The sequence below is a fragment of the Hypanus sabinus genome, chromosome 13 (genome assembly GCF_030144855.1).
Source record: "Hypanus sabinus isolate sHypSab1 chromosome 13, sHypSab1.hap1, whole genome shotgun sequence".
In the NCBI taxonomy this organism is placed as follows: domain Eukaryota; kingdom Metazoa; phylum Chordata; class Chondrichthyes; order Myliobatiformes; family Dasyatidae; genus Hypanus; species Hypanus sabinus.
Window position 1 is genome coordinate 46,446,993 of NC_082718.1, and position 26,907 is coordinate 46,473,899.

At 38.3% G+C, this 26,907-nt stretch overlaps 1 protein-coding gene across 2 annotated transcripts in view; it reads left to right on the forward strand.

Annotated features, from left to right (window-relative positions):
- The first annotated feature begins 4,663 nt into the window (after positions 1 to 4,663).
- LOC132403831 (ATP-binding cassette sub-family D member 2-like) overlaps positions 4,664 to 26,907 on the forward strand; it is a 43,009-nt gene continuing 20,765 nt past the window's right edge. Inside the window, exons 1-6 of one of the 2 annotated variants that reach the window (XM_059987554.1) lie at positions 4,664 to 5,702; positions 15,018 to 15,198; positions 18,001 to 18,125; positions 20,667 to 20,835; positions 23,591 to 23,685; positions 26,737 to 26,882. In XM_059987554.1, the coding sequence (XP_059843537.1) occupies positions 4,797 to 5,702; positions 15,018 to 15,198; positions 18,001 to 18,125; positions 20,667 to 20,835; positions 23,591 to 23,685; positions 26,737 to 26,882 (1,622 nt within the window). In that variant the 5' untranslated portion in view covers positions 4,664 to 4,796. Of the gene's footprint in view, positions 5,703 to 15,017; positions 15,199 to 15,755; positions 15,854 to 18,000; positions 18,126 to 20,666; positions 20,836 to 23,590; positions 23,686 to 26,736; positions 26,883 to 26,907 lie in introns of those variants that run through there. The other variant, XM_059987555.1, reaches the window with a different exon arrangement.

Below are 26,907 nucleotides of genomic sequence, written 5' to 3' on the forward strand. Positions count from 1 at the left end.
GAATCCAAAAAGAAGCGGAGAGCTTTGAGACCTTCCTGGTGGGGGATGGAGGTATATAGGGACTGGACGTCCATGGTGAAAATAAGGTGGTGGGGGCCAGGGAACTTAAAATCATTGAAAGCATGAGAAGTGTCACGAACATAAGTGGGAAGGGATTGAACAAGTGGGGATAAAACAGTGTCAAGGTATGTAGAAATGAGTTTGGTGGGGCAGGAGCAAGCTGAGACAATGGGTCTACCTGGACAGGCAGGTTTGTGGATCTTCGGTAGGAGGTAGAAACGGAAGTGCAGGGTGTGGGCACTATGAAGTTGGTGGCAGTGGATGGGAGATCCCCAGAGCTGACAAGGTTGGTGATGGTACAGTATAGGAGACAGTGGCCTGGTGCTCCTTAGTGGGGTCATGATCAACAGGTAAATAAGAGGCGGTATCAAGAGAGTTGTAGCTGTGCCTCGGCCAGGTAGAGGTCAGTATGCCAGACTACAACAGATCCCCCCTTATCAGCAGGTTTTATAGTGAGGTTGGGATAGGTGCGGAGGGAGCGGAGAGCAAAGCGTTCGGAAGGAGAGAGATTGGAATTGGAACACGGTGTGATGAAGTCAAGACAGTTGATGTCCCGTTGGCAATTAGCAATAAAGAGATCTGGTGCAGGCAGAAGACTAGAGGAGGGTTGAAGATGGGAGAAGGGGTCATCGGTGGGGGTAGGAGAGTCCTTGCCAAAGAAGTAAGCTCGGAGACAGAGCCGGCGGAAGAAGAGTTCGGCATCATAGCATACGCAGAACTCGCTGAGGTGTGGGTGAAGGGGGACAAAGGTGAGGTCCTTACTCAGGACAAAGCGCTCTGCCTCAGAGTTGGAGGTTGGAGAGAATGGTGAAGACCCAGCACGGATCGGTGCAGAGTGGAGGGTTGGGGTGAGAGGAAGATGGAGCCTCTGAGGGCCCAGGAGCTGACGATGGGATCTGAGGGAGGGGGATTGCGGAATGGTGGTGGGGGAAGGGGAGACGGGAGTCACAATCGCAACATGTGAGGACCCGGCCTGGAGTTCAAGGCTGGAGTACTGTCAGGGCCCCAGACAGTCCTTCCAGGTGAGGCGACACTTCACCTGTGAGTCGGCTGATGTGGTATACTGAGTCCAGTGCTCCCGGTGTGGCCTTTTATATATTGGTGAGACCCAATGCAGACTGGGAGACTATTTCGCTGAACACCTATGCTCAGTCCGCCAGAGAAAGCAGTGTCTCCCAGTGGCCACACATTTTAATTCCACGTCCCATTCCCATTCTGATATGTCTATCCATGGCCTCCTCTATTGTCAAGATGAAGCCACACTCAGGTTGGAGGAACAACATCTTATATACCGGCTGGGTAGCCTCCAACCTGATAGCATGAACATCGACTTCTCTAACTTCCGTTAATGCCCCTTCCCTTCTTACCCCATCCCTGATATATTTGTTCTTTTCTCTCTCTTTGCCCATCACTCTGCCTATTCTCCTTGTTCTTCTGGTGCTCCCCTCCCCCTTTCTTTCTCCCTAGGCCTCCCGTCCCATGATCCTTTCCCTTCTCTAGCTCTGTATCCCTTTTGCCAATCACCTGTCTGGCTCTCAGCTTCACCCCACCCCCTCTGGTCTTCTCTGATCATTTCGCATTTTCCCCTCCCCTTCCTACTTTCAAATCCCTTACTACCTTTCCTTTCAGTTAGTCCTGACGAAGGGTCTCAGCTCGAAACGTTGACAGCACTTCTTCCTATAGATGCTGCCTGGCCTGCTGTGTTCCACCAGCATTTTGTGTGTGTTGCTTTAATTTCCAGCATCTGCAGATTTCCTCGTAATCACCAATTTGAGTTCAATTCCTGCCGTTCTCTGTAAGGAATTTGTATGCTCTTTCCCTAACTGTGTGTGTTTCCTCCTGCATTCCAAAAAGACATATGTGTTAGGATTAGTATGTTGCAGGCATGCTATTTTGGCACCAGGATCATGACAACAGCAGTGTCCTCGGGCTCTGTTGGTCACTAAAAGGGAAAGTGTCTTTGAAAATGACAATGTTCATTTCTATGTGGTTTCATGATGACCCTCAACAATGCTGTTCTACCAAATGATCCTGTCAATCTATTAGTAACTATCATGTAGAATGGAGGAAGATCCACAACCTGTATGGATTCTGTGTATCCCACTCTCCTCTTCTCCCACAATATGACTTTCAATGCATTTTTGTATCCTCTACAACTGCTCTGTTGGCATCCGAATATGTAGTGACACTTGCAGGCTGCCCCTAACCCATTCCTGGGTGTGTTGTATGATAACACAAACAACCCATTTCACTGTGTTTCAAAGTATTTGTGATAAATAAAATTAATCATTAAAAACTATGATTGTTCTTAGAGCAAAGAGTTTTAGTGCAAATATTCAAATAAGTCCAACACCATGGAGGAGAAATTATTTTTGGGAGGCAGAGAGTCACTAAAGGACAAAGATCTAAGGTGAATGTTTTCCAGTTCCTTTTTGAATACTATATTGTATTTTTCTAATCATTGATAAATATTAGTTTTTAGTATAGAGCAGAGAACATATATAATGGGGAAACCAGTAGGATCTCAAAACTGTCCTACCAATCAATATAATCATGGCTGACCTATGACTTAACTCCACATATTAACCTTCAATATTTCTGGTAAACATAGACACACTGACTGCAAATGCTATTTCCAGAATAGTGTTCAAATTTCTACCATCCTCAGTGTGCAGAAATGCTTGTTTTCTTCAACTCATGGAATTACATAAATTTACGGACAGGATACTATTTTCAGGTTTATCCATTTTCCTTGCTTGTTAACCACAGGCTTGCAGGTTATGGTTTCAAGTACTCATCTAGATTTTTGTTAAATATATCCATCACTTTTCCAGAGCTGCATTTTTCTTTTGTTCACAATTTAGTCTCCTCTATATTTTAGTATTTACAGGAGCAATCCTGAGCTTCCTATTGTCTGCCTCTTTTAATTCTTCATCCCACTCTTACATATCTGCTTTGTGGACAGTTGGAAGGAGCTTTAGGAACAGCACCCTACCTGCAATCTCAGCACATTGTGTAGCGTTCTGAACTCAATATTGAATTATCTAATTTCTAGCAACTCAGTTTCTCTGTCATCAGAACTAGCCATTTCTCTCAGTTGTGCACCTGTGATATTGGCACATTATTTTTTTTTCTGCTCAATTCCCACACCCTGATGAAGTATTTGTGTCTGTCTATCCCATTACCAATGCACTCCCACAGCAATTCTGGACTCAAAAATTTGCTATTTGTCTTTCCCTCACATCTTTGCAAATTAAAACTTGTTTCTTTCTGTCCCATTGTTGACAAAGTGTTGTCAAACTGACTGGTTCTCTTTCCAGAAATATTGCCCACCCTGCTGGTGTAGAGAACTCATGAGATGCTATAAGAGTGGGTTGTAAACATGTTCTTATCCTTCTCTTCATTAAAAACAAAGCCCACATAGTTCAGTTACAGATATCTTGAACAGAAATGACGTGAATGTAATCTTTAATCTAGTTACAAGTTTCCCCAAACAGAAACGTTTTCATCATAATAGACCATGATATAGAAGGCCTTTCAGCCCATCAACCCTTCCATAGGCTCTCAGCCCAAAACGTTTAGAGTGCTTCTCCTTATAGATGCTGCCTGGCCTGCTGTGTTCCACCAGCATTTTGTGTGTGTTGCCAACATTGCATGCACCTTTTTCACCACCTGGAGGTTAACTTTTAGGGTATCCTGCACTAGGACTCCCAAGTCCCTATCATCTCTACGTTTTGAATTCTCTCCCCATCTAAATAATAGTCTACCCGTTTATTTCTTCCACCAAAGTGCATGACCAAATACTTTCCAACGTTGCATTTCATTTGCCACTTCTTTGCTCCTTTCCCCTAAACTATCTAAGACTCTCTGCAGGCACTCTTTTTCCTCAACACTACCCGCTCCTCCACCTATCTTTGTATCATCGGCAAATTTAGCCACAAATCCATTAATCCCATAGTCCAGATGATTAACATACATCGTAAAAAGCCCCGGTCTCAGAAACCCTAACTAAAGTACAACAATATTTTAATAAAAAAGTAAGTTTTGAGAAAAAAAACCTGTCATACACTATGGAACGAGTTAACGTTTCGGCTCATGAATGTTGGCTGAATTCTCTTTCCACACAGACGCTGATTGACTGGCTGATTTCTTCCAGCACTTGTGTTTCAGATTCCAGCATCAGCAGTTTAATCAGTTTTCTTTTCTTTCTCATAATCTAACCCTACTGCTCAGAATTGGTGCAGTCCTGCCTGGATCATTGGATCTGAAGCGTGATGCTCCCAAGCCTTCAAAGGGCTTCAGCTCTCCTCTTACCTCTCCAGGCGCCACGGCGGAATGCAGCATCTCAGAACCGACACAACCGTTTACCAACATGCGATGCGGGCCTGACACCAAAAAAACTATGGTTCAAACAATATAAAATGTCCAAATAACAGTTTATAAATTTAAAAAATCTCCAGTCGCCGAACGCCAACGATAGCTCCAAAGCAGTACGGGCAGGAGCCCAGGTCGCGCATGCGCACATCATTGGAGTCGAACGTCACAGCCCCGGGCTCCGGAATCCGAGCGTATGACGTGCCGGCCGTGTGACGTATGACGCGCACGTGTGCCGCAGAGCGGACGGTAGTAGCCCTGGTCTTCTGCACCATGACGCTCGGGACTTCTTCCTTGGTTATGGCCGTTCGTCTTCTCGCTATCTCATCTTCCTGGGGCAGGCTGGACAGTTAAGTGTGCCAATGTCCCACCTCCTGCAGGTCGCGGCCGCTGTGAAGTGGTCGAAGTCGACGGCTGCTCGCAGAGCCATCTTCCTGGCCTTGGCCACTTATGGTGTCAGGAGGCTGTATCCTATCCTCCAGCATCACTTCCATGGCAAGCCTCGGCCTGGGGCATCGTCACCCTGTCATACACCCGGCCAGTGCTTTGCCAAGAAGTCTCCGGCTGTTGATGCTGATTTTTGTCAGCAGCTCCTCGGACTCAGCAAAATCCTCTTCCCCAAACTGCTCACCAAGGAACTGGGTTTGCTCTGCCTGCATTCGGTGGCTTTGATTTCCAGGACGTTCCTCTCCATTTACGTGGCCGCATTGGATGGGAAGATCGTGAAGACAATTGTTGAAAAGAAACCCAAAAGCTTTGTGCTGAAACTGGTCAAATGGCTCCTAGTGGCCATCCCGGCCACTTTTGTCAACAGCGTGATTCGTTATCTGGAATGTAAATTGGCTCTGGCATTTCGCACTCGCCTGGTTGATCACGCATATCGCACGTACTTCACCGACCAGACATACTACAAGGTTAGCAACATGGACGGGAGGCTGGAAAATCCCGATCAGTCACTGACAGAAGATATCCTGATGTTTACTCAGTCCATTGCACATTTGTACTCAAATTTAACGAAGCCCATCTTTGATGTCATGTTGACCTCGTACACCTTGATCCAGACTGCAAGTTCGCGGGGAGCAAACCCTATGGGACCCACTATTTTAGCTGGCTTTGTCGTCTATGCCACAGCAAGGGTACTACGAGCCTTCTCTCCAAGATTTGGCAAACTGGTGGCCGAAGAAGCCCAAAGGAAAGGATACTTAAGATATATCCATTCACGTATTATAGCCAATGCAGAGGAAATTGCTTTTTACAGGGGACATAGGGTAAGGATTTCCAAGTGAAACTAGAGCTCAAGTTCATTAAGATGATGGCTATCATGACAGTGAGAAGTGGTTTCATGAAGCCATGAGCGTATTATTTTGGGTTACATCTGATACATTATATTTTAATTTATACCTTGATACTATATTTAAGATTGATAGTAAATGCAAAGCAACGTATTTAAGTCGCTTAGTAAAACCGAGTATTTGCTCCCGCAGAAATTATTTTAAAGAAAAAGGATACATTTCTGTTTTTTTTAAATAAGATGTGTTATATTTTCCTAAAATCCCTGATTTAAAAATTGGAGTCTTGTGTACAGCCTCTGAGGAAGATATTTTTGTGCCAATATCCATTGAAACTAACTATATTGAAATATGCTATGGTGCAGTAAGGGCTATCTACAGACATAAACTTGCATCTTGAAGTTCTCTTGCGTTCCACTCCGTGCAAATTAGCTCAGGAGGCTGTGGAAGCACAAATCGGCATTTATGTTTCCAAGTTTGTTTAAATTAACATTTTAAAAAAATGAGTTTGGCCTTAAAATATTGTCACTCATTGTAGAAAATAGATACTTTTGAAAATGAATATTTTGGCACTTTTTGCATCATGCTATTAAGTGCAGCACGGTTAGATCAGGATTGGGCTGGTTATACAGCTATAGCAATATATTGAGTTGATCATTGTGCCTTTTCTACATAAAGCTTCTGTTTGTCCTTTTATTTTCTTTCTGTTGGTATCTTAAAACAATATTCTCAGTGTTACACCGCAAATATATGTGTTTATGCAATCTTCATGTTGTATGTGGATAGGCTAGGTTCATTGTGGCCATTCCATTTACACCAAACTGAAGTTTCTAAGGTTATCTTGATCAAGTTAGATAATTCATTCTCCTGTCACTCCTCTTAATTTCTACATATATAGTAATTATATGGATTGAAGATTATACCTGATGATGCAACTGAAGAAGATGCTGTATTTGAATTATGCATAAAACATGGAGTTGAATATCAAAAATTCTAAATGAGTTTCAGATACTCCCAAAACATCTCATTTTATAGTTGAGCATGTAGCAAAAGGTGTTTAAGAATTCATGATTCCTATAAAAACTTTCTGGGAGCCTGGTTTTGAAAAGTCAAAAGTCAAAACTACTGTGTAATTTTTAAAAAGATATTACAGATTTTGAAATCCAAAACAAAAAAGAACAAACATTAGAAGCATGCAGCAGTTTAGAAGCATTAGGGAAACAATGTACAAGTTAATGGTTGTGTGTTTGCTTCTTTTCAAAAGTATAACTCCTTTGTGAAAACTGTTAGGTTGCTAATCAGCTTTGCGAGCTTGGAATCCGCACTACCATCTTGGAAATATGGCAGGCTCTTCATAGAACAATAAGTGTTAAACTTTTACATGAGAAAATCTACAGATGCTGGAAATTCAAGCACCCAATGCTGGTGGAACGCAGCAGCCAGGCAGCATCTGTAGGAAAAAGTACAGTCGACGTTTTGGGCTGGGACCCTTCATCAGAACTAACTGAAAGAAGAGATAGTAAGAGATTTGGGAGGGGGAGACCCGAAATGATAGGAGAAGACAGGAAGGGGAGAGAAGAGAAAGTGTTGTTCCTCCAACCTGAGTGTGGCTTTGTCTTGACAGTAGAGGAGGCCATGGCCGTATATTCCGTCTAGGTAGCTTCCAGCCTGATGGCATGAACATTGATTTCTCTAACTTCTGTTAATGCCCCCCTCCCCTTCTTATCTCATCCCTTATTTATTCCCCGCATTTTTCTTTTCTCTCTTTTTCTCTCTCACAATCACTCCTTGCCTGCTCTCCATCTCCCTCTGGTGCTACCCTCCCCCTTTCTTTCTCCCTAGGCCTCCCGTCCCATGATCCTTTCCCTTTTCCAGTTGTGTATCCCTGTTGCCAATCAACTTTCCAGCTCTTAGCTAAATCCCTTCCCCTCCTGTCTTCTCCTATCATTTTGGACCCCCCCCCCCCCCCAACTTCCAAATCACTTATTATCTCTTCTTTCAGTTAGTCCTGACAAGGGTCCTGTCCCGAAATGTCGACTGTACTTCTTCCTATAGATGCTGCCTGGCCTGCTGCATTCCATCAGCATTGGGTGTGTGTTGCTTGAGTGTTAAACTTTTGGTTGTCATGATCTATTCCCATAGTCACCTCATGGGAAGATAGATGAGAGCTAGAGGCTGAAACAATCAAATTGACAGGGAAATTTGCTGGACTTAATGCCTAGGAATTATCTGATGAACTGGAGACAGAAAACAGGAATATATGGAGTTTAGAGATTTGGTGGAGTTGAAGACAATATCTAACAAGTGTCATGCCGTGGGAAATTATTCATGTGGTTAAAGCTTTGCTTTCATCAATGATAAGCTTACTGTTACTTTCTATATAACAAAAAATCTTTTGTCCTTTATCCAAATAATTCCCCAAAGTCCCATTTCAAAATATGGTACTTTGTTAGAATTAGATGGTATGAGGAAGTGATTATTTTTGTTGCTGATGTTTCAAGAACAAAACAGTACTTCCTGTATAATTCTTTGTGTGTAACCAGAGAAATTGGAGGTAACTGAATTATTCATTGTCATGAGCTGTTTTAAACCAACAGTAATTTTACAGTAAAATTCAATAGTTGCAAACTGACTGTGAAGGGCAGTATTAAGCAGTCTAACAGTGCCAGAGTTTTTCAAACGACACAATTAAATGAATAATTATATCACTAAATAATCTGGTTTAGTGGCTGTCTGGAAATACTTTAAATTCAGTCTGTGCTTGCTTATGTAAGTTAAATTTGAAGTGGGACATGCAATCTTTTGTGTGATTTAGAGCCAAACAGATGAGATCAATAACAATAAATCCTAAATCAAAGCATTTGAGCCATGTCATCCTTTTGGTTTTGAAATTTTAGTGTGATGATACCTAGAGCTGTAAGATTTAATACTCCTTGTTTTCATAGCGTGTTTCTATTCTAATAAGCAAAAGCTCGTGTTTTAGGTACTAAACTGATATAAGTAGCGGTTTTCCTGCTTAGCAAGTGAGAAATGTTTTTACTGAGGTAAAAACTTCTTGTCCTTGAGAAATTCAGCAAATCTTTAAATAATGTAGTCTGTATGTCTTTGTAATCTACTTCATTAAACTTGGAAATAAAGTTAATGAAGTGTCAAGGAAGAGGAAGAAGAAAATAAACATCTAAATAGATCATACATAGACCACAAGTCATTTATTTTAAAAGGACAGTTTGGTAGTTGGGAGAAGCAAACTTGTACTCTGCAGTTTTGGTTCCCTTATTCAAAAAATGATAAATTAGATTACAGGCCATCCAGAAGAAATTTCCTAGCTAATTTCAAGGATGTAAGGGTTGTTCCATCATGAATGCATGAAGAAATTAGAGACATTTTTTCCGCAGTGTAGAAAAACAAGGAGTGATCTTATTGAAAACAAATGAGTTCCAAAGTGAAAGTGATATACTAAATGTAGAGACATAAGATACGACTGACGGGAAGTTGTTGCAAGATAAGTGGGCTGATATTTAATGGAATTATTTGCCCTTTAGGGTTTGGTGGTTAGAAGTCTAGACATGTTTAAAGAGATAATTCATGAATTGAGAGCTGGGGCACTAAAGAGATGAAGACTGGGTAGACAGCCATGTTCATATTGAATATGGTTAGGCAAGCCAGAGGGCCTGGGTAGCCAACACGTTCTCCCATCTTACTGTTTTGTGTTCTTGTGGAGATATCAATGTTTTACTGTAACCTTTCAAAGCATCTTGGAAGCGAAAGTGCTTCCTTAGGCCAGGAGGCCAATATTGTGCCTTGTTAACAAACCCGACGATGAACATAATTTCAGGCTGATTCGATCCATTACTTGGCCAAACCCCTACTTAAAGCTGTTAAGGTAGTTTTACCCAATATTTCAGACACAATAATATTTGCTTTTACACGGTTAAGTTAAATGTAAAAGGCACATTTATTTTAACATGTTTCTTGCACACGCACCCCCCCCCCCATGGCTTTGCATTCCAGAAATTTGTAATATGGACCATCTTTGGGGAATGCAAGCCCCTCACCGCTATACAATAGGAGTTGTCTGGTGTAGGAAAGCTGCCACTGAGTGTGTCAAGCAAAAAATAGAGCAGATTGGATCAATAAGGGGTGCCCAACAGAGACTTGGAAAAAGGCAAATGACTTCAGACTGGAGTTATTTTATATAATTTAGTAAATTCTATATATATAGTAGACATTGATAAAAATTGTGATTAAGTGTCATAGACTTGTTTGGAAACTAGAAAAGGACTGGATTGATGGCATGTTGCTAATCTGAGTAACACATTGACTCAAGGAAAAAAAAAGAATGATGAACAGATATTTTTCTATCGTGTCAGGCAGTCCCTTGGATTCAAGGACCATTTGCTTTCAGTCCAGGTCTGTGGTTTCTGAGTTGAAGATGGGTTTAAGAGAGGCATGAAGTACTTGAAGGAGGATGGAAGTGTAGATTTTGTTTATGTTGGGCTCTGGTGTGCTCCTCAGGTATGTACTGTTCTCTTCTTAGCAGTCATATGCCAGGTCTACCACTGACAATCTCTTCCTGTGGCAGTTCTGGATGGAGCATCTGTTTTAGGTGTCTTATGTTAAGCATCTGAACATTGTGCTCTCCTCAGTGGTGCTCTTTGAATGTAGAGCCTTAATGGTGGAAATGTTGACCTGGGAGAAGATGTTGGTGTTCATTAATTATGCCAGTGAATTTGAAGGTCTTGATCTTCACTCATTGTTTCAGAGGTATAATGGCTGTGCTAGGGCACTAGATGTAATGTTGAAGGTCATGGATACATGCTTTTGCTGACAGGTAGTCAGAGAGATATTAAAAAGGGTCTCCATTGCTAAGGATCTTATTGCAAGGTTTCATTCTCAGAGAATGGTGGTGTACTGTGGAAGGCTTTTTGCTAAAGGTTTGTTTTGTAGATGTGCGTAAAGCTCAAACTTTCTTTGCTTAGTTAATGTGTCAACAATGTAGACCTTGACCTCCAAATCTCCTGAGGAAACAGGAATGATGGGGCTGCGGATGTGGTAGTTGGTATGCAATCTGTAGTGGAACTGTGAGGAAGGACAGGCAAAATTGCAGTTAGTGAGAGGAGGTGAAGTGTAACATGGGGGCAAATTTGAAATGGGCGATGGATACAGGACTGAAAGTATGTCATAATGCAATCAGTATATGGAATAAGGTACTGTAGGTGATCTTGTAGTGCAGTTAAAGCTTGGCAGGTATGATGTGGACATTAATGAGATGTGACTGAAAGAATATCATAGTTAAGAGCTTAACATCCAAGGATACATCTTGTATGAAAAAGGACAGGCAGGTAGGCAGAGCAGGTAGGGTGGCTCTGTTGGAAAAAAAAATGAAATCAAATCCTTAGAAAGAGGTGACAAGATTGGAAGATATAGAATCCTTGTGGATGGGGTTCAGAAACTGCAAGGGTTAAAAGACATTGATGGGAAGTGTATACGGGCCCCAAACCGTAGCCAAGATGTGGGATGTAAATTTCAATGGGGAAGACAAAGACGTGTAGTAACGGCAATGTTATAACCATAGGGGATTTCAACATACAGGTAGATTGAGAGAATCAGGTTGATGTTAGATCCCAAGAGAGGGAAATTGTAGAATGTTTATGTGATGACTTTGTAGAGCGGCTTGTGGTTGAACCAAGTAGGGGAAAGGCAGTTCTGGATTGGGTGCTTTGTTATGGACCAGATTTGATTAGGGAGTTTAGGGTAATGGAACCCTTGGGAAGCAGTGATCATGAAATGATAGAATTCACCCTGCATTTTGAAAGGGAGAAGATAAATTCAGTTGTAGCAGTATTGCAGTTGGAAAAGGAAATTACAGAGAGGGAAGCTGACCAAAGTTGATTGGAAAGGAAACACTAGCAGGAATGATGACAGAGCAACAATGACTGGAGTTTCTGGGGGCAATTCGGAATGCACAGGATAGATACATACTAGAGATGAAGAAGTATTCTGAAGGGTAGATGAGGCAACCAGGTCTGACAAGGGAAGTCAAAGTTGGCAGAAAAGCAAGAGGCATAAGATAATATAGCAAAAGTTAGTGGGAAATTAGAGGATTAGGAAGATTTTTTAAAAAGTAACAGAAGGCCACTAAAAAAAACATAAGGTGAGGATAGATGAAATGTGAAGATAAACTAGCCAATAATATTAAAGAAGATACCAAAAGGTTTTCAGTTACTTAAAGTGTAGGAGGTGAGAGTGGATATTGGAGACCGGAAAATGACACTAGGTAGAGGTAGCAATAGGGGGCAAAGAAATTGTGGATAAAATTAATACTATTTTATGTTAGTTTTCACTGAGGAAGAAAAGAGCAGTATCCCAGAAATTTGAGCATACTGGGGGCATAAGTGAATGCTTGGGAAGTTGAAAAGTCTGAAGTTGGATGAGTCACCTGAACCAAATGGACTACACCCCAGGGTTCTGAAAGAGGTAACTGAAGAGATTGTGGAGGCATGAGTAATGATTCTTTAAGAATCAGTAGATTCTGGAATGGTTCTGGAGGACTGGAAACAATTTAGATAATGCAATTGATGGTGTTGTTGCCAGGTTTGTAGTTGATACGAAGGTAGGTGGAAGGCCAGGTACTGTTGAGGAATCTGGGGGTCTGTAGAAGAACTGAGATTGGACAAAGAAATGGCAGACAGAATACAGTGTGGAGAAGTGAATTGTCATTTTGGAAGAAGGAATCAAGGTGTAAACTTCTCTAAATGGGGAGAAATTTCAAAACTTGGGTGCAAAGTGACTTGGGAGTCTTTGTGCAGAATTCCTTAAAGATTAACTTGCAGGTTGAGCCAGTGGTAAGATAGACAAATGCATTATTAGCATTCATTTTGAGAGATCAAAAATATAAAAGCAATGATGTGATGCTGAGTCTTTATAATATATTGGTCAGATTGCACTTAAAGAATTGTAAGCAGTTTTGGGCCCCTTATCTAAGAAAAGATATGCTGGCATTGGAGAGAATCCAGAGGAGATTCATGAGAATGATTCCTTGAATGAAAGGGTTAACGTATGAGGAGTGTTTGTTGGCTCTGAGCCTATATTTGCTGGATGGGCGGGGGCAGGTGGATTTCATTGAAACCTATCAAATACTGAAAGGCCCAGACAGAATGGATGCGGAGAGAATGTTTCCTAGAGACTAGGACCAGAGGGCACAGCCTCAGAACAGATGAAACGGAATTTTTATAGCCAGAGGGTGGAGAACCTTTGTAATGAATCTTTGTAATTCATTGCCATGGATGACTATAGAGTCCAAGTAATTGAAGATGTTTGAAGAATAGGTTTATAGATTCTTGATTAGTCAGGCCATCAAAAGTTATAGGGAGAAGGCAGGAGAATCATTGTTGACCTTGACTCCTGGCAGAGGAGTTGAGAGTGTCTTTGTAAGATGTCTCAGAAAGACAGCTTCCAATATTAAGGTCCTCTAGCACCCAGGGCATGCCCTTTTCTCATTGTACCTATGTTTCTGTGTAAGAGGTATAGAAGCCTGAAGGCATACACTCAGCGATTCAGGAATTGCTTCTTCCCCTGGGCCACCTTATTCCTCAATGGACATTGAATCTTTGGACACTACCTCATTTTTAAAAAATATACAGTATTCCTGTTTTTGCGCATTTTAAAAATTATTCAGTATACATATATCGTAATTGATATACTTATTTATTATTTTTAATTTTATTTATTACTTTTTTCTCTCTGCTAGATTATGTACTGCATTGAACTGCTGCTAAGTTAACAAATTTCACGTCACATGCTGGTGTTAATAAATTCTGAATGCTAATGAAGGTTGACTTGTAAACAATATGCTGTGGAGACTTGCATTGAGTTAACACAGTCAATGCCTTTTAGCACATGTGTATGCATGCACAGAGAAACACGTGTTCCCTTTCCAATTTCTCTTCACTTATTAATCCTCCCCCCCCCCCTTGTTTATCTGCCCCTTGATTCATCTCACCCATCCTTCAATCAGAGAGTGTTCATTGACCTTCCCTCCCCTCATTTCCTGGCTGCCACTTCCAGCTGCAGAGAAGTGCACAATGATCTGTGTATGTTATCTAAATTTGAGTGAATAGAGTTAAGATTCAAAGTTGGCAAGTTATGTTATTCTTGACAAAGTAGTTGATAGGTGACTATGACAGCACACAGGGACACATAGATGAGTAAAATTGGCAGATATGTGGCAAGAGTTTATTGCGAGTGAGGATAAAATGATGGATTTTAAGAACAACAAGGCATGGAGGCATAAACTAAATGAAGGTAGGTCAGGAGCAGTTTTACTAATCATTAAGTGAAGAGGGAAAAATTGATCAAGACAATTTAAGAATATATTATATGTTCTTGGCCAGTAAAACAAAGCATTTACTACTAACACATGGACGTTTTCCTAAATGTTTTAAAAAGTTGTTGATTAGATAATGAACCACATATGCTTCTGGGCACTTTAGTTGAGGAAAGCTGACTCAGTTTTGGAAACTACAAGATGTTTAATATGATGAAACCAGTGATGAGTTTCTTCATTTCTACATTGGAAATGCTGGGATAGTTTTCTTTGGAGTGAATTAGCTTTGGCAGGTAGCAAACATAGATATTCAAAAATACAAAGGGGTTTGATAGAGCAAGTAAGGAGTAAATAGTTCCTCTAACAGGTTGGTTAGTATCCAAATAACTTGGGAGTAATTGGCAAATGTATGGGTGGGGTGGTGGTGGAATGAGTGATAAGAAATGATTTTGGATACATTTGTGAAGATATGGGAAATATTTTCTGGAAGCGTTTTGCAAGTGGACATGAGGAGCAAGGGCTTGAAGGGCTATGGGGAAAAAGGTAAACTGGGACAAGGGCAAGGGTCTGACACAAGTGGATGGAATAGCATCTCTAGACTTCACAGTTCTGAATTTTGATGATCAAATCTTCAGCCTAACATCAAAGCAAGGCAGATTTTGGATTTGGTTCTGAAGAGCAGCATAAAGCAGAAGTAAAAGTTAATAACAATTGGGTTAATTGGGCAAGGTTGTGTTTGAAAATCCTGATTTGTTTTTGTGCAGTAGCCACGAGGATTGATGAAGGTTATGTCATTTGGTATATCTGACATGGGTTTTATCGAGACATTTCATTAAATCCCAGGTAGCAAGTTAATCATAAAATGTAAAGCTCAAGAGATCCAAGGGTCTGTTTTTTGAGTAAACTGGTGAGTTTAATGATTGTGCTTCAGTCATTGATAATGACAGCCTTCCATTTTCTTTCCTTAGGTGGAAATGAATCAGCTACAGAAAAGTTACAAGTCGCTTGCTGCCCAGATGAATCTTATTTTGTCTAAAAGATTATGGTACATAATGTTGGAACAATTTCTAATGAAGTATGTGTGGAGTGGAAGTGGATTAGTGATGGTGGCGGTGCCCATTATTACAGCAACAGGTTTTGCAGACAATGGTAATGAGGCAGATTTTTGAATCTGATTTAAAATTTTGATTTGTTATTATTAAACAATGACCTCTGACACTTAAAGTCCCAGCTGGAACTCAGCGGTTAGAGGGGTTGCTCTCAAGTACTTCATCTCTAATTATCATGATTCCTTTTTGTTTTGTTAGTTGCAAGAAATTAGTATAGAACAGGCGATTTCAGTTTAAAGCTGCAAATAAAAAGGACTAAGAATGGGCTTGTGTAATTTGGAGATTTGCTCTGAATTACAAGGAGATTTTATTATGTTTTTGCAGTGAAAAAGTTAATTATTTTTTGATTTGTTTACAGTAGCCATTGTAATTGGGCTTCCTCTCCAGTAAATGGCATTTTTACATACCTGGTTCATTGACGCCTCTTTTTAAACCTTACCAGATCAACCATTCTGGTAATTAACTTGGTCCTCAGTAAACTTCTGCTATTTCAAAATATTGTTTTTTTTTTGCATGTCAATGATTTCTTTTCCTAATATTTTTCAACTTGGTTCGCACAAATGCTTGAATTTATTTATTTAATATATTGTTTTTAGTATTAAAGAAGCTCTAGGACTGAACTGAAAATCAAAAAACTCAGCAGGTCAAGCTGCATTTGTGGAAAGAGGAATACAGGTTTCCCCTGCTATCCGAAGGTAGAGTGTTCCTATGAAACCATTTGTAAGCCGACATGTCGTAAAGCGAAGAAGCAATTACCATTAATTTATATGGGAAAATTTTTTGTGCGTTCCCAGACCCAAAAAATAATCTACCAAATCATTCCAAATAACACACAAAACCTCAAATAAAATGAACATATAGTAAAAGCTGGAATGAAATGATAAATACACAGCCTAAATAAAGTAGAAATATTGTGTGTACAGTGTAGTTTCACTTACCAAAATCGAGAGGACAGCAATTTGGAGGAAAAAAACCGGCATGTACACGCATGCACACACAACTGCCCGCACAAGGCTTCACGGTTATGGTAGTCTTTCTCGGGGTAAACACACGTATAAAGCAGGCGTCTTTTTATCATAAAAGCAAAAGTCCTCTTTGGTTAGTGAAAATTGGTACTAATGGAGGTCCTTTGTAACAGTAAGCTGTCGTAAAGCAAACGTTCGAAAATGGGGGCCATTTGTATTCAAAAGACATTGAATCTGATCATTCCTCAGAACAGGGAAATAGAGAGAAGCTAATTACAGTGGGAGAGAAGGTGGAGGGAAATATGCAGAACAAAGAAAATTTGTGTTGGGGAAAGTTGATGTAGTTTAATGATGGCAGTTACCACAGCTTTAAGCTATTTTGTGTGTGAGTGTCTCATGGTAAGCTGATAAAAGAAAGTTAAGAAAACCTGAGACAACTTGATATAAACACAGAAAATGAAAAATGCTAGAAAGACTAAATAAATTGTTCTTCACTCCTACTGTGCTCTCAATAGAGAATAGCAGTACTGTATGAAATGTGTGGTTTGTGTAATATCTAGAAGAGGTGATCTTGATGTTTTTATGTTCAGTGTAATAATTTTAACTGCTATTTCAGAACCATAGAATCATACAGATCCATCCTGTCAAACACAGAATCTGAACTATACCAGTGATCTTCTTGACCTTCCTCCTTTCCCCATCACCCATTCTTCTAATACTCACCTACTGTACGTGCAGTTCACAGCAATCAGTTAACCTACTAAAGAGTCGGTGTATGTCTTTGGCTCATTGGAGGTGACTGGTGCACCCAGGCAAATAGCTGTATCACTGTATCAATATTACGATCCATATCCAATCTAGTCCAATTTTCCAGTATGATCTTCAATGCTGATTTTTGGTGTTTGAGCAAGATTCCTCCATGCACAAAAGAATTATTAATGATAAGGGCATTGACTCTTGCAGGAAAACTTTAACATGGGGTTGGAAATGTCACAGTTGTCTGTTTCTGTTACTTATCAAACCTAAAGGTGTTTGTGTGTACAGTTATTACCTTTGAATTAGAAATATAGAAACTAGAAAGGGATAGAATCTTGCAATAGATAGCAATGGAATCCTGCTTTCTAAATGTTAGGCTTAGATGCCAAACTTTGAACTGGAATCAGATCAGTTTTACACCTAGGATTTATATACATTGTTTCTCAACCAAAATGCCTTTTATCAACAACAGACTTGTTAGAACTGAACCCAGATCCACAAAGTGGTATTTATTTGATGATCTGCTGTGTTAACATAAATAAGTTCCTTTTTTTTTAGTGTTTTATAAATTTCATATTGCAACATTTTTTATTTATTATGATTAACACAAAAATGCTGGAGGAACTCAGCAGGTTAGGCAACATCAATGGAAAGGGGGAAAAAACTGAATGTTTTGGATCGAGGCCCTTCAATTTTTTTCCCTCTTGTTGTTTTCACTTTAAATTGATGTCCTAAGTGCATTGCCTCAGATCAAGATGGTACATATTAAAATTAATTTTGCTAAATGTGCATCTGTCATGATGTTTAATAGAACATTTAATTTTGTGATTTTTGCCTTGGTTATTTAATACATATCTCTTGGTATTCTGTGAATGCAAACAATTATCAGAATTTATAACTTGAAAGTGAGAATTAATCTTCAGCTTGTTTGAGTTTTCTCGTTTCCCTATTTGAAATAAAATTATCCACAAGCTTCAAAAGCACATGACCAGAAGCAAGATACGGTACACAATTATGATTACTACTTTTAGAATGAAGTATACATGTGGAGTGTGTATGATTAAAGTGGCTTTGCTCCATTGAGTATGGTTTAATATGTATAAATAAATTTTGTTTTTAAGAGTCAGAAGATGGTCACAAGCAAGTAAGTTTGGTTAGTGAACGAACAGAAGCTTTTACCACTGCACGCAATCTGTTGGCTTCTGGAGCAGACGCTATTGAAAGAATTATGTCATCGTACAAAGAGGTATTGTGCAGCACAAAAGTAAAAACGGAATCTAATTCTGTAATGAAATGTAGTGATTTTTTTTTAAAAATCAAGTGCAGAGGATCACAGCAATGTGGCCCAGAATATTTTTAAGTTGAATTGTGCATTTGAAATATGAAGGCTGTTTGCTTTTCTGATTTCTTGACTCTGCAGTCTCCATATGCGATTAACAAATTCACCCATATATGGTTGGGTTGTGTAATGAAGCAATTTGTTAAAGCAAGGAAATAAATTCGTAATAATTTAATGGTCATACTAGTTTTAAAAAAATACAGGGCATTGATGCTATATTGTAACATTTAGGCTGTTTCCAGGAATTTTTCTTAGTAATATTCTATGTGTAAGTCATCCTGTAATATTAGAGAATTCCTAAGGATGAGAATTTGTCACCAATATTGGTAGAAATTTTGTCAGGTGAAATACAGAAATATAAACAATTGTCTTGAGTTCCCAGCACAAACTCCTTTTCCTAACCACTAACTTTATTTTATCCTTGACCATTATTTCAGGCAGACCAGCTAACACATGTCCATGTCTGTATTCTCTGTCATATCTTTTCATGCTTTCCTGTCTTCTTTCTGCTTGTGGAAGTAGGTTTGCAAATATCTTGATTTTGAATTTCTTGCCCTTTACTTACATTAACCTTTATCTAAAATCTCTGCATTGTTTGAATTCTAGTGCTTCTTGCATCTCTTTTTTAGCTGCTTCATTGATACTCCTGCATATAACATACTATCGCAAGTGCTCTTGAATGACTACTTTAATTCTACAGCTGCTCCTTTTAAGTCTTCTGCGGAGCTTGCTCTTTGCCCAAGGTTTTAATTATCTACCCTAATGAGCTTAATGTGTCTTGGTGACAAATTTAATAAGCACTCCTATAAAGTAGTTTATAATGGGAAAATTTATTTATTAAGAGTCAAGTGTGAAGATTGATTTATGGCTGATTATTTTGTTAATTATGCCCAAACTTTTCTCCATTTGATGGAACTGCTGCATAAAAGTTAGAATTGGAAACATTGACAGTAAATATTCAAATGTACAATGTTTATTCAATAAGGTTTCTCTAATTGGATCATTGCAGTATCAAAATTGTAAAATTGTTGACAGTTTGTTTCTTTTTGGTTGCTGGCAATTTAAATGTTTGTGGAAAAACAATATGATTAAATGATTTTCTGCTTATAATGCTGTTTTGCATTCTTAAATATTTGTCTGAACTTACTGTATAAACACTTAATACCACAAGACAGAGGAGCAGAATTAGGCTATTCAGCCCTTCGAGTGTGCTGCATCATTCCATCATGGCTGATCTTCTATTCCTCTGAACCCAATTTTCCTGCCTTCTCCCTGTAACCTTTACACCCCTACCATCAAGAACCTATCAACTTTTGCTTTACATATACCCAATGACTTGACCTTGACAGCCATCTGTGGCAATGAATTCCACATATTCATCACCCTCTGGCAAAAGAAATTCGTCCCCATTTCTGTTCTAAGGGGATGTCTTTCTATTTGCAGGCTGTGCAATTTGGTGCTAGTCTCCCCCACTATAAGAAACATCTTCACCACAACCACTCTATCTGGGCCTTTCAATATTCTAAACTCTAGTGAGTACAGGCGCTGAGCTACCAGTGTGCCTCATACATTAACCCTTTCATTCCTGGGATTATTCTCATGAACCTCCTCTGGAATCTCTCCAATGCTAGTGTATCCTTTCTTAGATGAGGACCCCAAAACTGCTTTCAATACTCCAGTGTAATCTGACCACTTATGGCTGAGGCTGTTTCTGAAACTCAGAAATGCTAAATGTTGTGCCTAATAAAGTGCTCACTGAGGTTTGTAGTTTGTACTTTAGCCTGTCCTCTTCAAGGCTCAGATATGCTTTTCAGCACACCACTATTGTAGCAAGAGATTATTTCCATTATTTTTGCCTTCCTGTCAGCTTGACCCAGTCTGATCATTCTCCTCTGACCTCTCATTAGCAAAGCATTTTCACCCATAGAAGTTTGAGATACTCAAACTACCCTGTCTGGCACCAGTAATGATTTCATGGTCGAAGTCACTAAGATCACATATCTTCCCCATTCTGATGCTTGGTCTGAACCTTTTGACTATGTCTGCATCTTTTGTGCATTGAGTTGCTGCCACATGATTGGCTGATAAGATATTTGCATTAATGAGCAGGTATATCTAGTGGCTACTGAATGTACAATAGTAACAGTGGTGTATGACCTAATGGTTGGAGTCTGTGGGTGATGTACAAGTGGAGTAGGTGGGGCAGGGGAAGAAACTGATATTATCGTTTTTATTTTATCCAATACATTACTGTGAAAATGGAAAGAAAAATATACATGATTCATTTAGTCATGAACTCTATCGTTTTGTATCCAAACTAGTCTCGGCCCGAAACGTCGACAGCACTTCTCCCTATAGATGCTGCCTGGCCTGCTGTGTTCCACCAGCATTTTGTGTGTGTTGTTGTTTGAAATACTCTGTTTAGTTGCTTTTTCTCTTAACTTTCAGATCACTGAATTGGCTGGCTATACTGCTCGAGTGCACAACATGTTTTCGGTTTTTGATGAAGTTCAGAGGGGAATATATAAGAAGTCTACCATCAATCAAGAATTTGAAATGGATTCCAGTAAAGTAACAAAACATGGCTTAAATATTGCAAGTTCTTTGGAACAGAAAGGTAATCAGTTGAGAATGTCTATGACATGCAGATAAAATACTACAAACCAGAAAATCTGCAGATGCTGAAAATCTAAGCAGCGCCCACAAGATGCTGGAGGAACTCAGCTGGTCAGGCAGCATCCATGGAATAGAGAAAATAGTTGACTTCTTGGGCCAAGACCCTTCATCAGAAAAAATAAAACATTAGTTTTACTTGTGTTCATTGGAATTTTGAAAATAGTAAATAAAAGTATATTGCTATCAAGAAAGACCATTAACAAAATGAAGTCAACTATTTTTCTAAAATCTTAGGAATGCTAACTGTTATTATTCAAGGACTTAGGGTATATTCAGAGGAAAATTCCCCAGACTGAAGAGTCTAAGACTAAAAATGGGAGATAAAATTGAGGAAAGGATATGTAAGAATGAAATAAGGAAGTAGCTGGTTATTAAAAAGGAAATGGCTCTTTGGAAATCTCTGCTTCAGAAGCATGTGGTTTGGTTATTAATTTCATTTTTTTTTAAAGTTAGGTGAACAAATGTTTAGGTAATAGAGGAAGATTAGCCTTCATTTTGTTGAATAGTGGAGCAAACGGATGGCTTTCTTTTCCAGATTTTTTTTTGTTACTTAAATCTTTATTTTTTGTTGAATGGTGATGTTCAGTTTGAAACTGCACAGGTAATACTTGACATCTCCATTACCACTGTATTCTAAAATGTCTGTTCTCTTAGTAATTCCAGTTAAGCATTTCTCTTATTGAAAATTATACTGTATGTATTGATCTGTTGAATATGTGCATTTTTAATATAATCAACTTTAATATGCTTGTGCTTTTATGCCTTAATGGACATATTTCACATTGTAGATCTCAACGAATAACTTACTGAAAAAATATAAAGTTTTATAACTCATGTAAGTCGGTAGCACTGGACTGTCCAATTGTATGTGACTGAAGTTTGGCTCTGTATTGCTGAATTTCCTCTTATAAATACTACACTCAATTATACCTTTTTAAAAAAAACTACTTCAAGGAGTTAAAAATCAAAAAATGTCCACATTCAAAAGAGGGTACAATTGTAATTACGAAAATGTTAGCTTGATGTATACGGTAAAATTACACAATTTGTCTGTTATCTCAGAATACATTGCACATGTTAAGTTATATCTGCATGTGAGGTAATCAAGACTGCCAAGGCAGACTATAATTTCCTTACTGAATTTCAGCTTTTGGCTAATAATACCTTTATTATATGGATGTGAAGCTTATGAATGTAAACCCCATGTAGATTAGACCGCAGCTTCGTCCAGAATTAACTTTCCAAAAAGTTATGTCATATTCCAATCTTTTTAATACAGTGCAGTATTAAATCCTATGGTACTGTTTGAACAGTTGTTGAGTTGTTCCTAATCAAGTTTCTATCTTAATCAAAATAGACAAAATTCCAGTAGCTGATCAATCAGTAGCTGCCATGACTTTGGTTCTGTGGCACCTTGAGATTCTGAGAGGATGTGGCTAGGTGGTTGGTTGTAATTTGGCCCTTTGTCTTTGGCAGTTGCTTTGGTTCCAAGCAGTTACACTAGGGGGAGTGAGAGGATGCTTTGGCTAAATAATCTAAATTCATTTTTCAAATCAACCTGTTTAATCATTATGCTAGTGTAGGCTGCACTGCCATATCTCAGAGTATTTGGGCATGGCTCTAAATGTGGCTTTACTAAGCTATTTATACCTCAAGGGTTTGCTTCTATAATTTTTTTCATTAAGATTCATCACTGTTGTGCAACAACCAAATCTTAAAAAGATCTCCAATGTTGGTTTTGTGACATGAATGAACTGGCAAGGCTAATTTCTCACATAATTTGCAACTAACTGCACATAATCAGCTTCAACTCAACCAGAGAGGTAAAAGGCTTTTTCCTGTCTGTTAACTGTTAAGTAAAAAGGAAGTTTTGAGAAGTGATTAGTTTACAATTGAATTTAATGATAATAAATTGATCTATGTTGATTTCTCTTATTTTGCTTTTCGTGATGTGCCCAAGACTGCCAAAGCAGACTAATTTCCCACTGTGAGCTCTGCCAAAAAGAAGTGTTATTTTCTTTAAAAATCAGTTCCAACTCTGGTATTTGAAGCCAGGTTGAGAGCTGTTAATTTTGTATAACGTACAGCTATTTACTACTGGAGAACAATTTTTTTTAAACCACTGGCTGAAGCAAGGTTCACTAGCTTAGAAATAAACTTAAATATTCCATGTTGATGAAAAGATCACTTTCATCTCATACAGACTGACAGAGAATTTATCATTTTCAAATAAATTTGTTTTCAGAGAAGTACCAGTAAGCACACAGGAGCTGGTTCAATGAATAATACTTTTCTTTAACTGGAAATTTGATGCGCTATTCATTAAAATTGAACACTTACAGGAGCTTTAGTTTCTTAATTAGTGGATCCTCAGTGCTGTGTTTTGTGGGGAACTGGAGAATATAGAATGTACTTTATTATACCTTAGATGTGGTTAAAGATTAAGGCTTTGTTATTTAAAAGTAGTGAAAGCTAAATATAGTGAATAGATACATATATTCACTTCCAATAAATTCATTTGAAAGATCACTACTTAAATTCTAAAAGCTTTTTATTGTTAAAGGTAATTTCATATTTTTTTTAAAAGCTTGAGCACCGAGTTAGTATTGTTATTGGTCATCCATTAAGACAGCAAAGTACCATCTTTAATGACTTTCTGTAATGACTAATTATAATAATTTTGCTTTATCTATCAGGTCAAGTTATAGATGTTGATGTAGGAATTATATGTGAAAATGTTCCTATTATTACTCCAAATGGAGATGTTGTTGTTTCCAGACTAAACTTTAAGGTAGGAATTAAATACTTGAATATCATAGATTTTTATGTATCATTGTTCAGCTTTAACATTTTTATTGTATATCATTTTAAAACATTCAATGCTACTTGAAGCTGATATGTTTCTTAATAATAAATTTGATTAGCATTGAACTTTTTGATGTTAATTTTCTAATCTTTTTACAGATTTATTTTTAAGTAGGACTGATAATACTACTAATGATGATAAGGAAAGTAGAATTATTTGAAAATGAGAATCTGGTCATAATTATTTTTTATGGTTGGTACATTTGATCATCAGTGCTCTGGATTACCAAATATTTATTGAACCAGAATCCAGTTTAATATCACCGGCATGTGTCGTGAATTTGTTCACTTTGCTGCAGTTTTATAATGCAGTACATAATAATAGGAAAAAAACTGTGAAATACCATTATTGTGTGCATTAAATAAGTAGTGCAAAAATAGAAATAAAAAGTAGTGAGGTAGTGTTCATGGGTTCAATGTCCATTCAGATCGGAAAAGGTTGTTCCTGAATCATTGAGTGTGTGCCTTCAGGCATCTGTACCTCCTTCCTAATAGTAGCAATGAGAAAAGGGCATGTTTTGTCCCTAATGTTTTTTTTTATTATACACCCATTGCAATAAGTTCCCTATTTCAGCAGCAATGTTGTGGGCAGAAACTCAGTTGGCAGGAGTGTTTCTCATTGTTCTTGCCCTTGGAAGATGCAGTAGATGAATCTGGGTGGAGGTAATGCAAAGGGATGCCATTCCCTCAAATAAATTATTTTCCTATCAATCTGGGTGGAACTCCATAACTATGTTAATGCCCCAGATTAAATGCACCTCAAGATGGTGTTCTTCCAAATAAAGCTGTAAGCTCAGAATTCATGCTGGACTTCATTTCTCTCATTGGCTTTGTGGAACTAGGGAAGGTTCACGATAGAAGTTATTACCTGGAGAATGTCACTTTGAATAATATTTGGTAATATTGGTATGGAGTTGAGCAAAGAATAAAATAATGTACCAGGTTACTGTAAAGACAGTGAGAGATGTAGAGGAAATACATTACCCTAATGAATGATGATAATACAGTGGATTCTGTTTAACTGGGACACCGGAACCAGTACTTTGTGGCCCAATTAGCCAATTTTGATGGAAGTACTTAAAAAGGTATAAAAAAAGAAAAACTACAATTTATCTGAGCCGCGAATTATGTATTTAAATGAAATACAGAACAAATTGGAACACAGTACTCTAAAACTGTATTAGTTCCTAATTGTTATCAACAAAGGAATTCATCCAGTATACCTGTGTGCTGCCGCATTCTTTTGATTGACTGTAAATAGCAAAATCAGTGCAGGTATCTGGTAAGGACAATGTACTTGTAGGAAACTGATGCTAGTTAGAAATTGTTCAGCAACAGTCTCCTGTCCCAATTAAGTGGCATAATGTCTCAAATACACATAGGAAACCTGGCTACTTTCTCGATCTGTTTTTGTTCTTTAAGAGATGTTCCAAATAAGCGGTAGCCCTGATTAACTGATGGTCCAATTAACCAGCATCCACTGTAGTACTAATCTAAGATGTACTGTAAAATAAGGCTAACTTTCAAATGGTGATGTTAAAACAGAATTGGAGGGATTGGATGGTAAACCTACCAGGAGAGCAAAGACAATGGTTTCTCTGCTTTTGGTCTTAACCTTTTTATGAGGAACTGCATTATTTTGATACTTGTCTGCTTTTGATACTCAGTGATATTTATGCTACTCAGGAAATTAAATAAATTTGTTTAATTTGAAAGGCTGTAATCTGACGTGCACTGGTGTTGCTCATAGAGGTCAAGAATACTATGGAAGTTTGTGAGAAACAGTGAGGAGTAAACAGTGAAAACACTGCTGTCCTTTTGAAGCAGCCAGAAATTTCTGAATTGCGTCTTGTTTATTTTTGTGGTCAAGTTTGATAGGGTTGTATGGGGTAGGGAGATTGTTGATTGAGTAGAAATTGTGATTTTTAACACATGGGCCATGTTTGAAAAGAATGGAATAAGGAAATATGCACAAAATTTCAGGAATATCTAAGTCAAGGCAAGGCAGAATTAGATGGTATTCAAAGAGCGGAATTACGTAGTCTTACTGATGTCACAGACGTCAGACGTGTTTTGTAAAGCTCATTTAGGATCAGATTTAATATCAATAATCTGGTTGTTTTCCTACAGTTGCTGGGAAGAGAAATATAGCTGGTGGCATTGGAGCAAATAGAGATAGTAGGTACAGATAACAGTTTAAAAGACCATATTTAGATGAACGTTTGACCTCCCCATTTCTAGATGAACATTTCTGCCATACATCATTGTTTTCATATTATCTCTTGTTAAGTGTCTTGCTCCTATCCACCTTAATTATTTATTTCATGGATTCGTTTTCTTTTAACAGACTTGTCTAGGAATTGCAGTAGCCTTTGCTTAACCATGATAAGGATAAAAGGGGTCATTTGATTATAGATTTTTGCCCATAATCTCTCGGCCACATATAGCAAAGCAGTAACTTCAATTCCAGTTATAGGTGCTTGAACCACTGTGTCACAGCATCCGTTTTCTCCATGTTACTTATTTCTTGTAACCTATCATTTTCATTTTTATTTTATTTCCTTTTTTTGCTATTGTGTCTCACTTATGTGATGCTTCATTTGTACCATTTGATCCTTAATGACCATACTGGCATGAAAAAATAAATAGTAATTGCCTTCTGCCTCTGCTTTTTCTTAATCTCTTTAAACAGCATAATTTGGTGACATCAGAAACAGTAACTTCATCAAGTCTATGTTAACTTGATAGAACATACTAATTTAATTTCAGAATGGAAGTTGCGGAAGTCATAAAATCTCTGAAGCTAGATTTGTATCTGATAGAAAAGCTTGCATATTGTGTAATTTATGAGCTTTGATTTGGAAAGCTAACTGATATTTCTTAGTTTTGAAACTTTTTCTGAATTGTATAAAAGTGCATTTGTCAAAAAAAAATTGAGCAATAATTGACAATTGCTCATCTGAATTTCACTTTGTAGGTTGATGAAGGTATGCATCTCCTTATCACTGGGCCTAATGGATGTGGAAAAAGTTCTTTATTCAGGATATTAAGTGGTCTATGGCCGGTGTATGGAGGGGTATTGTATAAACCTCCTCCGCAACATATGTTTTACATTCCCCAGAGGTGAGTGCTTTATTGTCATTGAAAC